Here is a 16,749-nt window from a genome sequence, read left to right on the forward strand (position 1 = left end):
CGGAAGAAAACGTAATCGCACTCCTAGGTGAAAGTATTTCTAAGCATCCTTTGCCGTAATAAATATGTACTTTCCAAAGGAATCATGAAAAAGACTTATCCCAAAAGAGTATAGTTCATATGTTATATATTACAGCAGAAAAAAAAAATTGCCAAGAGTTTAAAAAGAACTATGCTTTAATATTTTAAAGCAAATTTTTTATCAGAAATCACTACAATTAATTTTTATAACAGATCGGAGTATTTATGTTATGAATAATCGGCTATAATTGAAAATAACTGTCTAAATTGATTAATCGATTCGTCACATTGATAAAGAAACACACAGACACATGCATATATGTACAGAATGATAATAATTAAAGTTATGACTTTAAAAAAAATGGATAATTTTAAAACTACTAGTCAGAATAGCTTGATATTTTAGAAGAATAATCGTGAGGTAATTTAATTTTGTATGGCGAAGGGAAAATAGTAGTCCAAAAATGTGCCGATAGATGGCGCTGTCAGGGAAAAGATAAAAAAAAAGGATTCGTTTTCAAAAGCAAAAATAGAAACAGAGAACGAAAAAGGGAGAAATATTGGAAAGAATATCAGAGAATATTCATTCCTCGTTAGAAGGAATATATTCCGATGATGTTCAAAAAATGCTTTATATATATATATATATAGCAAGAACATGTACGTACGTCATATCGTACTTTTTTCAGGTAAAATAATCTAGAGAAAACAAGTGAAATTCTAAAACCTTGTCCGTTCATATAGGGATTGAGAGAAAGTGGAATGTGTTACATATTTTTTTCTTTTTAAAAAATCAAACAGACTGATTTGAAAGGGCTATTTCCCATTTAGAAGATTCCTGATGGTAAAGCAGACGTCATAAAAATTATGTTTTTTTTTTTTAATTTTAATTTACTTGGAATAGATGCGCTTACCACAGCAAATGATAACAATTAAAAGTAACTGAAAAAAGTAACTTTCTTTACAAAATATTGCATAATCAGTGAAATATACAATATGATGTTAGCGAGCTGGTTCTTAACACATTGTTCCTACATTTGAAATTGTTTTATTATTTAGTTCAATCTTTGAACGGTGAGATGTACGAAACCATGAAACGAAATTTGAAAGCAAGAATCATTTTTTTAAAAAAACAATATTTGGGAAAATTATATATATATAGTATAGAGAAAATTATATACTATTTTGATTTCAAAAAGCATGAAAATGAAGGTAAAATTAAAATATTTTATTGAGATTTTTACTGTCATTACTTGAATTAAGTGCTATGTCTTTACATCATGGCGCAGTATGGCCAAATCTATATTTTATGCGGCCAACAAAAATTTACTGTATATTAGTTTCTTTTAATAGTAAAGAAAATACAGGATAAAAACAAATGTTATACAATTTTAATAAAATAATCTAATTTTATGCTATTTATTGCTTTAACAGAAAAAAGGAAGAAAGAGAGATTATATACAAGCAAACTTTTTTTAAACTGAAAATATTTCAATTTCATAAATTTGTGCCCACAAACAAAATAAATTTAAACAAAATAATTGTTTTCATATTCCATTTCCTATATTAATTTTTTCTTTAATGTTATTTTGTATGCATAACTTTAAAGAAACACCTTTATTTCTATTCTTAAAAATTTATGGTCAAGGAGGAGACAATCATTAACTTTTTGTAAATTTGCTTACATCCTACCTGCCTCAGACTTAAAATTTTCCAAATCATACAAAAACCAAAGAAATTATAATCTTTTAATGGACAAAGCGGAGTTTCAACTTTGTTTTATGGCATGCAAGTTTTTCAGTAAAGTTTTAAATTAATAATTTTCTATTTTATTCTGGTTTTCAACAAATTTGTTATTTAACACTATTTACATATGAATAAATGTGTCTAGTAAAGAGAAGAAGAATACATTTCTTTCCTGTAGAATATCCTACAAGGTATGCTAATAAAAATGCTCTTTTTTAAAAATAAAACTTTATCCTCTTATGTTGAAGCGAATAAATTAAATCTAATAAAGATTGTTTCAAAAAGCATATACAATGTGAACATCTAATAAAGAAAATAAAATAAAAATTCTTAAAAATTTTACAATATGCTTTTATGATGATAAATATTATATGTATTAATATTATAACTGCATAAATAAATTTAATAAATTGCAAGTTCCATAAAATATTATGCTAATCTTAACATAACAAAAGCTTTTATAAAGAAACTTATAAACAATGTTACGTTAATTCAATTATATATAATTTTTTATGAATTTCTTTGCATTATTTGAATTAATATAAATGGAAAGTGAAAATTTAGATTAATACTTACACCAAATAATAACTAATAGAGAAATTTCATAATTATTCTCTTGATAATTTAACAGATGATTGAAATAATATATGTCTTTATATTATAAAGTGGAGCAAATTAACTCTCTTAAATATAAATATCATGCTGCTTAGTTTATTTAGAATTTAATTCATAACGAATATAAATATGAATTTTTATGTAAGTGAGTCAGTTGTTTCCCTTTGCCGACAGTTAAAAACAATTTTTTATGCTGTGACGATTAAATCTCTCATTAGCAAAATCCTTCGAATTTATGTACCTTGCAATACTGAATGTTCAGTTTCTTCTTGAAACATAAGAAAAATTCCTAACCCCATCAAAAAAGACATAATAGCTCATTTTCTTTTCGGGTTTGAAGAGAGAGCAAAAAAAAAAAAAAAAATGATCATCTTTCTTAATTCATGAATATTAAGTAAATGTATGCTCACGCATCTTTTGAGATTTTTCAGCAAATCTCCCTGAAGCCCAAACTGATATGGTCGGGCGTCGGTAACGAACAAAGCATACACCAAGAGTATTCAGCCAATCCCATTTAAAAAACTGGGGAAGAAATTTCTTAGTTATATGCAGCGTCTCAATAGCCCGCCGTAGTTTGTTACAATGTGTATTTAGGGCCTTTCAGTATTAATAGAGTTCATGGTTTAAAAACTGTTTTAAATTAATTAATTCATAAATTAGCTTTCCTTTTTCTAAAATTTTGTTTTCTTTCTTTACAGAATCGGAGCAGGGTCCACATGAGAAAAGACTCCTTAACAAACTTCTCAACGATTACAACGTCCTTGAAAGACCCGTCGCCAACGAATCAGAACCCCTCCTGCTCAGCTTCGGCCTCACCCTTCAACAAATCATAGACGTGGTAAGTTACCCAGTACATCTTACTTATACATGCTCAGATATTTTTTTATTACTTGCACTTATGGCCAAATAAAATATAGCTAAATGCCCTTCAGAAGGGGACAATGAAAATCTACCACATAGATTTTGACATACTTCACATCATACAATGTTGGTGCAATCACTTAAAAGATGCCGGAGTAGCTAAAATAAGGACACTACCATCCTTCTGGCAAAAATTGAATAAAATTACTTTCTTTTTAAATATTTTTTTTGAAAATTAAAGCAAATTATCACATTTATAAAAAAAATTGTGTGGTAGTTTTTCATGAGTTTTACAAAATATCAATAGAAATAGAAATCTTTAAAATGTCATAAATAACAAATTTTCAAAAATTTTAGAAAGCAGTTCACTTATGAAAAAAAGTTAAAAACAAGGAATGTAAAATTTATGAAGATTATTCCATATTTCAAAAATATTTTCTTAAGTTCTAATATCTTATTTTTTCCTTAACCATAAAGATCTCGGTCTAAGATTACCACATTAATGAACCCTGCTGCATAAGCAAATTTTGGTTTTAGTCCCTTTTGGTAAAAAATTATAATTTGCATCGCAAAATAGGTTATTTTTTTATTAAAGATGTTTTTATCTCTAAGCAGTTGCAAATGAATGATAGAGAAACTAAAACCTTGGAAATACTTGTGGCGATATTTTTCGCAGTTTTTAACTTGTTTTTCTTATTGAAATTATAAAATTATTTTTCTTGGCGAGAATTGCTTTTGACTTTTTTTGGTTTTGAGAATAACTTCAAAGAACTTCTTATGAGCAGGAATTAGACTATGTGGTAATGACTATTTTGCTGATTTAGAAAATTTTTTTTAAAAGTCCATTCGATAACTAACTACAATAATTAATAATAGTTAAGTGCTCATTAATATTCTTCTTTAAATTTTAAGTCAGAAAATGAGTAAAAAAATGATAACAAACAGTAAAAAATGGTGTTGTTTTTAACAATTATAAACAGTTTTTTTATCAGTTATATATTGAATAATGTGTTTAAGTTTTCATAAATATATGGATTTTATTATGTAGTATTTTTATATGGTACAATAATGCTATTGAGTTTTATAATATCTAAACTTTGAAAAATAAAATAATAAAAAGTTAAAAACAAATTTTTTTCTTTGTAATATTTTTGATTTACTTAAATTTCCTTTTCTCAGTTTTATGCCTTAGCTTATAATCTAAGCTTAAAATGTTTATTGAAGCACGATCATCAGGAATTTTAGAAAATTTGAGTAATTCTTGTTTTATATTGCGTACAATTTATTATCTTAATTGTATAAGTTCTCTTAAAACCTTTCAAATGTATGGTATTGTATATTTATGACTCTGTAATAACCATTTATATAAATTTACATTTGTTATTGTAATATTCATTGACAGTATCCATTTTACGGTTAGAAATGAACTTATAAATCAGTAGGATGGTTTTTGGAAAGTAATCTTATTTTCCTATAGTTTCTTTTATCTTTTTTTTTTTTTTTTTTTTTTTTTTTTACAAATATAGGTTAATTTTATGAGTAAATATTATAAACTCTAAATTTTTGACATTTTTATTATTTGTTTTTAAAAAATCTTTTGATTTGAAAAACTGTAAATACATTCAGCAAGGAAGGGTTTTATACGAGATTTAACTTTTAGCATTTCAAATACAGTTTTGGATTTTTATAAAAAAGAATTGGCTAATTTTAAAATATAATTTGTAAAATAAATTAGTTATCTTCTATTTTAAAATTTCTCAACTCAAATTAAAAAATTTATATAAAACATGGAATTTTCTAACCAGTTTCAATAAGAAAATTATCATTTTGGTTTAGTCTTCTAATGGATAATTTCGATTTTGTTTTTATAAGGCTAGTTATTTTCAAGTATTCCTATGACAGCACAATTTCCAAATATTAAAATAAGTGTATAAAAAGTTAATTATGTTGTAAATGCGATATTTTAAATTCAATTTAAAGGAAATAAATACAATTATTTGATATTTATAAAGGTCATTTAAATAAAATTGTATGCTTAAAATATACATACTGTAAATTTGAAATTATTTCTACATTTCAAAATATTTCCATCTTAGTAATTAATAAGCACCTGTTCAAAATTCTATAAATAGAGAAATATAACTTTATTTTGTTCATTTTATCGCCCAATTTATTAGTAAATATTATGATTAAATCCTAAAACAACAATGTGCGTAACAATCGAAAACCAGAGTGCATCTTTCTATTCTATTTCCCTCAACCACTTTCTTCAAATGTTTTCGACACATAAAGACCAATTGCAGGCGTCCCTACTTCTTCAGAAACTCTTGAATCTGTGTCTCGAAACCTGATGTCGGCGGTGGCTCTTCCTACCAAAGAAAGACCTGCCAGTGCGATATTGGTTGAGCCCGCGCCACCCTGACCCTCGCTAGTGGCAGCTGTGGCAATGATAACGATTTGTGGGAATTGCTAAGATGCCACTAGGAAGCGTCTCGGTGGCATAACGCATTACGGGCATACCATTCGTCACCGACATCTTCCATCAACTTGCTGCTCCTGCCTGAGACAGAAGGTCTTTGTCAGTCAGGGAACGAGACGCATTTACTGTCCCAGGCCATCTCTTTTCATCTCCTGCTTAGATATATATATCAGGATGTGTTATTGTTTCTGTGGATGTCTTGGTTAATTCGTGAAACTTCCATTTTTGTCTTGCAGAATATATTGGCTCAATTATTGTCACTGATATATAAAAGGATGAAAGATTTTTCTTAAATGAATACATTAAAATTGATTTTTGGCTGTATTTATATTAATATATTATAGAATATAAATACAGCCAATAATCAAGTTTATTTATTCTTTAAGAAAAATGTTTTTCGAAATTTTTTCTTTGATTTTTTGGAAGGATATAATTTTCCTTAAACTATCCAAACTATCCACTTATTAAACTATCCAAATAATGTTATTCATACATTTCTTATATATGCCAATAAATCGAATAAATTTATAAGATCTTAAAAGCAATCATGCAAGGAGCATTGAGAGTCTTTAATAATAAACTTTTACGATAATATTTAAAATCGGCCAATTAAGTCAGACATATGCATTTGATAATACCAGACTACCAATACTATTCTTAAACTATCCAAATAATGTTATTCATGCATTTCTGATATATGCCAATAAATCGAATAAATTTATCAGATCTTCAAATTAATCATGCAAGGGGCAATGATAGTCTTTAATAGTAAACTTTTACGATAATGTTTAAAATCGGCCAATTAAGTCAGACATATGCATTTGATAATACCAGACTACCAATACTATTCTTAAACTATCCAAATAATGTTATTCATGCATTTCTGATATATGCCAATAAATCGAATAAATTTATCAGATCTTCAAATTAATCATGCAAGGGGCAATGATAGTCTTTAATAGTAAACTTTTACGATAATATTTAAAATCGGCCAATTAAGTCAGACATATGCATTTGATAATACCAGACTACCAATACTATTCTTAAACTATCCAAATAATGTTATTCATACATTTCTTATATATGCCAATAAATCGAATTAATTTATCAGATCTTAAAGTAATCATGCAAGGGGCAATGATAGTCTTTAATAGTAAACTTTTACGATAATATTTAAAATCGGCCAATTAAGTCAGACATATGCATTTGATAATACCAGATTACTAATATTACAATTTTTTTTTAATATAAAGGCATTAATACTGCAATGTTTCCGTCCCCTATATTAATAATAATAAGAATATATGTTAATAAAAGTGTAAAATGCACTTATTATGCATATCATTAATAGATAATAGTTTTTAAATATTTTTTTGATTAACTATATACAAATTACAATTGCTGCTTTTAAATCTTTCAAAATCTGAAATATCATATAAATATATTTAAATTTAGATTTCATTTTATGACTATTCATCTAGGAGTAAATGTCGATTTGTTCTATATTTTTATAAATGAAAAAATTGCTTAAACTAAATTTCTAAACAATAATTCTTTTTTTCAAAAATCCGTGGATTAAATAGTTATCCAAGCTTATTTATTTATTTTATTAATTTATGATCGAAAATTTTTAAATATACTTTGTTAATTATTGTGCAAAATGCCATATGAATAAATGATTTAGCAAGAAAATATGTAATTATTTAGTTTAAATAATCCTTGAAGTGAAATATATATTAGCTTTTACAGTTAAAAAATCTTCTATTTCTTTTGATGCAAATTATTAAATTTAAAGTTTCTCATTTCCCATATTTTCAGGAGAAAAGGCTTTTATTCCAAGACTTCATTTTTTAAAAACTTAACAAATAATTTCATTAATAAATTCATTTGAGTACAAAATAAATACAGACAAGACAAGACATTTATACTCTCTATTGACAATCTTTTCATACAATGACGAATATTTTTTTAATGTGGTATCAAATATCTTCATAAGCGAATAAAGAATGTTTTCTGTTCAAAATGAACATTTAAACATTGTGAATATTGATTAATGTATTCTTAAAGAATTGACAGAATAAATATCTTCTTGCATTATAAAATTAAATTATATTTCTTTTATAAATGTTGAGTTTAAGTAAACAGATTTGTTCAGTATATTCCTTTATCACAGACGAAACATTAATGTCTAGACGTGAGCATTGGTCATTATTTCGTCTAGACACTGGCTATTTTTTCCGTTAATATCTATTTTTGCTGCAGTTTATACGTTAAGTCTGAAAATTGTGCATGCGTTTAATGAATAGCATAGCTTATTCAAAAGTGTTAGCGAGGCTAAATTATTATATGTTTACATTGACAAATATTGCTCTGTCTGGAAATCTAAAGAGTAAATACAGTTTTGAAAACTTTTCAAAATTTTTGAATCAATTTTCTTGTCTATTAAAAAACATTATTTAATTTCGTTTTTCTGATAAATGCTAGTTCAATTTTGAAAATTATGGTGAGTACTCGTTTATCAAATCGTTGGGAAAGGCCTGCTATTCTGTACTAATATGTCTTAATACTTAATACGTTTAATATCTAATTCAAAATACAGAAAAACTTGATAACATTCATAAGCAACATTCATAAGCAAAGGTCTCACTCCGAAAATTTGAATCATGCTTATCACATTTTAATGATTTCAAAAAAAGAGTGTCAATATTGGCACTGGAATCATTTTTTATGATAAGAAAATCATAACAAATCACTATTGGGGAGCAATCCTTTATAAATAAAGTAATTGAAAGAAATAAATCGAAATTTCTCCGATTGAATTTTCAAACACTTGAATTGTCATGTAAGAGAATTTCATGAATATTCGTAAAAAAGAAGGTCATTGTAAATGCGCTGGAAATTTTCGCGTTATTTAAGTAGACATATATTCCATTAAGAATACCTTTATATTATATATGTCTTCTTAATGGAATATATGTCTACTTAAGGTCTACTTAATGGAATATGTCTACTTATTGAGAAAAAAGCAGAAATAAATAAAAGGGAAAAACCAATCCTGTTTTTTTTTTTTATCAAAGTTAAATATTATTTTTAAAATATATGTTTGATAGCTAAAGAAAGAGTCTTTTAAAATGTTAATTGATGATAGTATTTGCACCTTTACTTCTATAATTTCAAATAAATAATTCTGACAAATCTAATCGAAAATGAAGAATGAATAATTGATTCAAAATTTAATCTGTTAATCAAGTTTCCGATTATCCGAAATGATTACATTTCTAGTCAGCTCAGATAATGAAAGTCGTATCGTACACTCAAAAAATAAAAAGAGCATATTGAACTACAAAGATAATGACTACAAAATCTTTTATTGCTTTAAATCTAGATCAGGTTTGGAAGAAATTAAATTCATTCATAAAATAAAAGAAAATTATTTCATAATCTATACAAAACTGTAAAAAGCTTCGCATTTTAAAATATCATTTTGCTTCATTTAAAAATTATAACATTTATTTCCGCATTTTATTGTAAACTCGTAAGAAAATTGATAACAAAGACGAAGTGCATTATGGTATAAAAATGAATTGGAAGTAGGCCCTAGAGAGGATCAAGACTTTGTCTCTTACCTATATTATATATATTTATCTAAACAATGGCTTTTACATTTTTGTTTTACCCCATTGAATTTTTTTAATATAAAAGCCAAACATTGTCGTACTTTATTTGAATGTAAAAAGAATTCCATAATGAACACTTTAAATAAATAATCAGCGTACTGTCATGCAATCAATGCTCTTAAATGAATCTTTAAGATTCAAATTTCATCTAAAATTAGACCATTATTCTATTTATTTTTCTGTGCTATACGCCTGAGAATTTCAAAACGAAGGAGCACTCTTTCAAATTTTATTCCTTTTCTATTCTTTTATAGAAACTAAAAATAATAAAGGGAAAAAAAGGGAGGAGTTTCTGTTTATCTATAAGTCTCCTAAGAACAATTATTTTTTACTTATTTTCAAATACAGTTGCAATAAAAACAAGATATTTTCACACAGTTTGTTAATATATCACTTGCAAACGATTTTTCGCAAGAAAGCGACTTTCGTCACTTTACAAAACTCATGAAATAAACATTACGTTTTCACGTTTTTCTTCTACTCAGTAAGGGAATGTAGTAAAGTAACTCTAACTTTTTGCAAATTTATAGAGTGAAAATTATCTTTGTTCTTTCAATTTTATAATTTAGTTGTTCACATTCTGTATGTCATGGAATCTTGATATTTTCACAAGAGTTATTAATCCATCATTCACAAAAGAATTTTATTATGAAAACTATTTTCACTTTATAATAAAATTCAGAAATTTATCATGTTATGTTTTCACATTTTCCATCTACTCATCAGGAAGATATCGTAAAGTAAAGATAATTTTTTTTGCATTTCATTATAGCGTGAAAATTATTATTTTTCAAATGCCCTCACTTTTGTTGTTAAAATTCTGTGTTTTATGGAATTCTGCTATTTTCACAAAAGTTATCCAACCAACGTTTTCAAAAGAATTTTCGCACCGAAATTATTCCAAAAGTCATAATGAATTGCAGGAAAACATCATTAAATTATCGTACTTCCCCTTCACTAACTGGAACGACATAGTCGAAATATATTAAACCCTGCTTTCCTGGCCTCACCCCAGGCGGTCAACGGAACAGTCCAATGTTGAGCAGGTGCCCCGGCGGAAAATCAAACGGAAGTACTTGATGGTCAATTTGGAAGCTTCGCCCCCCACCCCATATATCCGATCTCTAGTTAAACACGAACCCAGTTGCTCCTACCTATATATACACATTAGTTTATAAACAAATTCGCGACTCTGATAACACAACAGAGTCAGCCTTCCACTCTTTGATGACATAGCATTTGTAGGGGTAGAGGGACACAATGGCACTTGATGCTAACAGGGTGGAGGGTAGAGAGAAATGACTGAGTGAATTCTGATACTGGCAGCGGAAAATGGACGCGTAGTCGTTTCTCAATATCTCTAATGAAGAGAGAAGAATGGAAATGGGCTCTAAACATAATATGCTATTAATTAGACTCATCTGAGAATGGCGGACCCAGACAACTGTGTACGTGAGGCGAATGGTTCTAGTTGTACTATGCTTCTTTTTAGATAGCTTTAGGGGGGGGGTTAAAGGGGCTTGGATTTTCTGAATAAAATTTAGATTATTCTTTAATATATGCTACACATAATTGTAGTTTGGATAGTTGTTTGAGTGCTTACCAGAGTTCAATTATTTTTATTGGAAAACTTTGCATGCGTTTCGTCCTGAGAATGATGGAAGTATTGTTGTATGGCTATTGATTTAAGCTAAAGAATAGCCTAGTTTTACATAAAATTCTGCAATACCTTGTTTGTTAAGAAGTGGAAAGAGTTGCGAAATATTGAATTTCATTACATTTGCATCGTAGGTTTTGGTGAGCATAAATTTCTTTATCACTTTGTTGAGGTGTTAGTATTTTATTTATAAATTTTAAATCTTCTGAACATATAAAAATATTAATAAAGAATGCATAAAATAACCTAAGGAGTTTAATAAAAACCTGGAAAATGTCTGAAAAGTTTATTATTTGAATGTTTCGTCATAATGAATGTTTAAATTGTTTAAAAATAGTGAGTACCTAAATGTTTGAAAACATTTATAAATATAGAGCTTTATAAATACATTTCAAAAGGAAATTTTAAAAAACTCTATTAATTATATTTAAACATTAATTAATTTATCTGTTTAGACTGTCATTCGCAAATATATTGGTTTTGGAATCTGAGAATGTTATTGCAAGAGTCAGCACGGTTACTTACTTTTTTTTCTTTACTATCAGATGTAACAAAAAATGGTAGTTAGTAACTCAGCAGTGTCAATTCCTAAAAATCTTATAGTATTCAAATTACAACTAGCCATTTATCTTTTTCAAATTTGATTGAAAATGATACTGCTAATCTCTTGAAAATCTAATGACTAATAATATTTAAATGTAAAAAAAAAAATGTTTAAAAAAGTTGCTTTTTTAATGTTATAGTTTTACATACAACTAATTAATTTCCAAAATGCAATGATGTAGTGAGAATAAGTGGCTTCGAACGATAGTACTTTTTTCGTCACCACGCTCTCCATTAAAAGCCATCCGAGAGAAAATATTACGTTTTAGACCTCCGTCTTATATGATTTTACAAAGAGGTAGAAATGGATTGACATTTGGTTTATACGGCCTCCATAAAAACTGATGCTACGGATATTTATATCAACTTGACTCCTCGTCGTTACATCCCTGATAGAATGCATCAAATATTACTTACAAGTTTCATGTCAAAGAAATTTTTCAATATTACATCGCTTGTCTATATAACGAATCAAATGTAGATATATGCATTCACGTCAAGCCTTTCTTTAAAAATATTATTACATACAATTATTAAATATAATGATTACTTATTACATACATTTAATTAATGGCTAAAGTAGATGTATTAGGGGTCCATCTTTAAGACATTGAAGAAAGAAATCTTCGAGCCAATGAGAAATATACTTTGAAAATTATTTAAATGTGTATTGTTAAATCGTGCTTTCATTTAATTATAAAATGCATGGATCCGACTTATAATTAATAGCAAGTTTATTTAACTTAATTTTGGAACATTGTTCCAGAAATATCCCCAATTATTTACTATTTGCCAGTTCTATGTTATTTTATAATTTTAAAAAATAATATTTTTTTTATAATTTTAAAAAATATTCAAATCTAATAAATATAATTTAGAACGTTGAAAGGAACGTTTTGTCATTTTATTTACTATTTTTTTTTATTTCTATTTTTTATCCTTTGATAAGCGATATACTGAAGTCATTTCTTTTAAAGTAATCCGCAATTAAGCATTTTGTTATTTCAGTTTGTCAAAACTTATTACATAAAATTCCTTCTATAAATATAAAATTAAAATTATAAAAAAAATATTTGGCTTTGAAAGTTTTGGAAATGAAAAGGAGACTCCAAAATTCTCATTCTAAAGTTCCCTAGAAGGATTAATTAGGATTTGTAAATGTATGCATCATAATATATCTTATACATTCGAATTTGTTTAAACTAGAAGATAATATTTAATCAAACTTATAATTTGCAGTATTTTAATTAAATTCTTATAACTTTGTTAAATATTTATGATACATATTACACTTTGTATTGTCAATTCACTACTTGATATTGAAATCTAAAATTATAATTATTATTTAAATTTTTAGGATTGCATATTTTATTAACTTTGACTCCGAAAACTGTTGTATTAAATAACTCATGCAAGATAATGCATTAAGTTTTCAAGTCTACATAATTTAAAGACATTAAATCTTTATCTTGGAATAATTCTGCTACACTTAGTATTGTCTTAAAAATATTTAATCGAAACATTGTTTCAAATTTTCATTTAACGTCCGATATCAATTTCTGCAAATGAATGATAATTTTCCCATGGCGCTGTTATTCATCCATGTTATTGTCTGTATGGAAATGGAAACTGATTAATACTCCATTTTATCTTAAATTTAGGAAAGGACTAGCTCGACTGAATAAACGAGCATTTGATAAGTTATAATTATAAACATTCTTGAATGCATGATGGATTTTCTATTCCCAACTGGAAATGTTACAATATATTCCGGCAATGCTTAGTGAATTTGAAATAAATTGTTTCAAAACTATTTAGGTTTTAAATAATTTTTCATAAATTTTGATAAATTATTGTATTATATATAATTTGTTAGTATTTGAAATAGCGTCAAATACTAACGTATATCTATCCATAAATACACAGGTGGAAAGAGTTTACAAACAATATGAATTCAATAATTCAAAAAAAAGTAGAAAGAGATAATTTTGTTAAATTATTTTTTTAGCCGAATTATTGCACAGAGTGTCAACTGCAGTGGAACTTCAGAACATAATTTGAGTCGTTACAGATAGACATATATTTTCAATCGTAAAATTTTTAAATGACAAAAAATATATATATTATATTTTTTATATTTTTAAACGCCAAAAAATTGCATTTTTTTCAGCAATACATAATCTTAACAATTATATAATGCTGAAAAAGTCATGAAGTGCAAGTTTTCATATAATACGCCTACCCATCAGTCCTATGCAGTAAATATAATTAAAACTGTTTTACTTAATCATTTTTAGTAAAATATTCCTAGTGCATATATTTTTTAGTAAAATATTCTTAACACATATACAAACATTAATATCTTATCTATACGCAGTTTCATTAACTCGTGATCTAAACTGGCTGAGTTACGAGACTTTCCATTTCATCATTTTCAATCAATCAGAGGCCTTTTAGATGAAATACCATGAATTTTTAAGTGGATATTCTTCGCAAAACTATTGAAATGGTCTAAATAATTATATTCAGAGCTTAATATGTATTCCCTATTAGCACGACATATTGAACGATATTTCAACAAATCTGTTCAATGTTCTTAATGCTGTACAATATCGTGAAGAGACTGTAGCAATATTGATGGACATTTTGTGTTAATAAGTTAAGGAAAATAACAAAATTTTGAATATAGCAAACTTATGATATATATATACACAGATGATACTATAAAAATTGTATAATAACTATAAGATTATAAGACAAATAGTGATTGTTTTTATGAATATACATCTCCTATTTCTGCACCAGAAATTCAATAAGTATTAATGAAAACTATGTATATATATAATGTTAAAATATATCATTATTAAGTGTCTAATGCGAGATGTCTCCATCTAATGTCTCTTATCCTACATCCACTTAACGATAGACATTTTCATCTAAACTCATTATAACGAATGTTCAAGTTCTTCATAAAACTCAGGACATTTTCCAATGATTCTCCCTACAAAAGATGGCAATCAAGTTGTATGAGGTTTATGATAAGCACTTAATTTCTTAGACAAATACGTACAAATCATTATAACTTCTAATTAGATGCCAGAGCTTAGTTTGCAGAATGTTAGATGAATATCATGATTTTAATATGAGGTGACTTTACTAAGCTACTAATGACTAACTCATTTGTTTCACACTTTTGGAGAAACATTACTTCTCCGAAATGAATGTAAATGGAATAGGAGTAATAAAGTTTTGAATTGCATGCATCTAGACACTGCAGTAGTTTTCAGACTAGAAGTTGTTTTTAAAAATCAAATGCTTTTATTTCTGGTGCTGTCAAGTATTTTCTCAATTGTTTTAATGTGTTCTCATTTCAAAAGAATATAAAATATTTTTTAAAACATTTTTTAGTTAATGCAGAGGATATAAACTACAGAAGCCAGAAAATATTATTAACGTGTATAAGACTTCAAAACATTATACAGAAAATAATTACACAAACAATTTATTGATTATTATCTCTCATTAAACAAACACAGAGAAAATGAGATAAAATTTTCATTGAAGTTAAAACTGTTGGACTTTCCATTACGATATTTGTGCCTCTCTTATTTTAGATCATTTTTCATTTCTATTAAAAGTATCGTGAGAATACTTATTTTTAATTTTAATTACTATCTTTAAATAAATGAAAACATGGAAGATAGGAATTACACGTAGCATTGTAGTGGTGGTTAACTCGAACCTTAATGAATTTTCGCTACTCCAGATGGCACTATTTCAACTGCTAGAACATACAGTTTTTGTTAAAGTCACAAGAAGGATTATAAACTGTTTATATTGAGCTAATTGTAGTTTTTTTTCAATCTAAACGTGAATTGAGATGTTAATTTACAATTACAAAATTGAAATTCTATTTGAAATTTTTAGATAATCAAAATTAAAAATGCCTTATTAGAATAGGAATCGGAAACTATATTCTTAAAAAAAGTCAAATAGAACAAGTTTTTAGTAGGAAATATGCCAACGGTTTATGCTTTGTTTTTCTCTTCTCTTGTATAATTTTAAATTTCTTGTAAGAAACTTTTATCCATGAAATTCTTTGCTCAAGCTTGACATTTCGTTTAGAATTAATAATTTACAAAGTCGATGGAAACGATTTTATCGATCTCGTGAAATTTATTTTCGCTTGCACTATTGCGAAAGAATATTGAAGCATTCCACACATTTCATCTTTTTATCGATCAAAGAAGTATTATTAAGCACATAAATTCGTTCTCGATAGAGAATGAGAACTCTAGTTCATATCTCAGCACAAACTCGATACTGTTTGTGGTTCCCGAGAGACCATTAAATTTCTAAATTCAATAAACTATGATGCATTAATAAATGCATTGCCCGCAATCACCTAACGGTTATGGACGGCGATCAATTCATTGTTGTTTTATGTGTGGATTTATCGACATGTTCTTACCAAGGAACTGATTCATTAGAAAAGTAATTTCCATATTGGGAAATTCTGTAAAACTGCTGAATTAGCAGTAAAGAAAATGCTTTATAAAATTGTTTTATTTATCTTTTATATCATCTAATTTAGGAAATTTATAAGCTAAATAAATTATATACGCTCAATAGATGTAGTTCGTATTTCAAAAGCGATACGATTTTAATTAGATAAGAATTTAGATAATATTTTTAATAATTGCAATAATATTTAAAATTTGATATTCAATATGTTGTTGTTTCTTATGGCACTTACCACGGACAAGCCCGCTGTTCAAAGACAGACGATTTAAGCCTAAGGGGGAGCGCCTCTTGTTTTTATCGTAGATCCAACTTGGGCCAAGAGTACGACTTGACTACTCACGCATTACTCATTCGCTTGCACAACCCTTTTTTACAGGAGGGCACATTCACACATCTCACAGATAGAACAGGAAGAACAACCATGCCAAAACCGGGGCGCCCAGATCACGGGGAAGATGCGCTACCCCTATGCCAGAACGTCGGCATAGTCAATATAGTTTAAATTAATAAATTATAATTATTATTAAATTAATAAATTAGTTATTATTATTGTTAAATTAATAAATC

General features: G+C 27.0%; 1 protein-coding gene across 7 annotated transcripts in view; it reads left to right on the forward strand.

Annotated features, from left to right (window-relative positions):
- LOC129979840 (neuronal acetylcholine receptor subunit alpha-7-like) overlaps positions 1-16,749 on the forward strand; it is a 484,828-nt gene that overhangs the window by 258,683 nt on the left and 209,396 nt on the right. For all 7 annotated transcript variants that reach the window (XM_056090752.1, XM_056090754.1, XM_056090748.1 and 4 more), the window contains exon 2: positions 3,080-3,219. In XM_056090752.1, coding sequence (XP_055946727.1) covers positions 3,080-3,219 — 140 coding nt within the window. The remainder of the gene's footprint in view (positions 1-3,079; positions 3,220-16,749) is intronic.

This window comes from Argiope bruennichi, chromosome 1 (assembly GCF_947563725.1).
Source record: "Argiope bruennichi chromosome 1, qqArgBrue1.1, whole genome shotgun sequence".
In the NCBI taxonomy this organism is placed as follows: domain Eukaryota; kingdom Metazoa; phylum Arthropoda; class Arachnida; order Araneae; family Araneidae; genus Argiope; species Argiope bruennichi.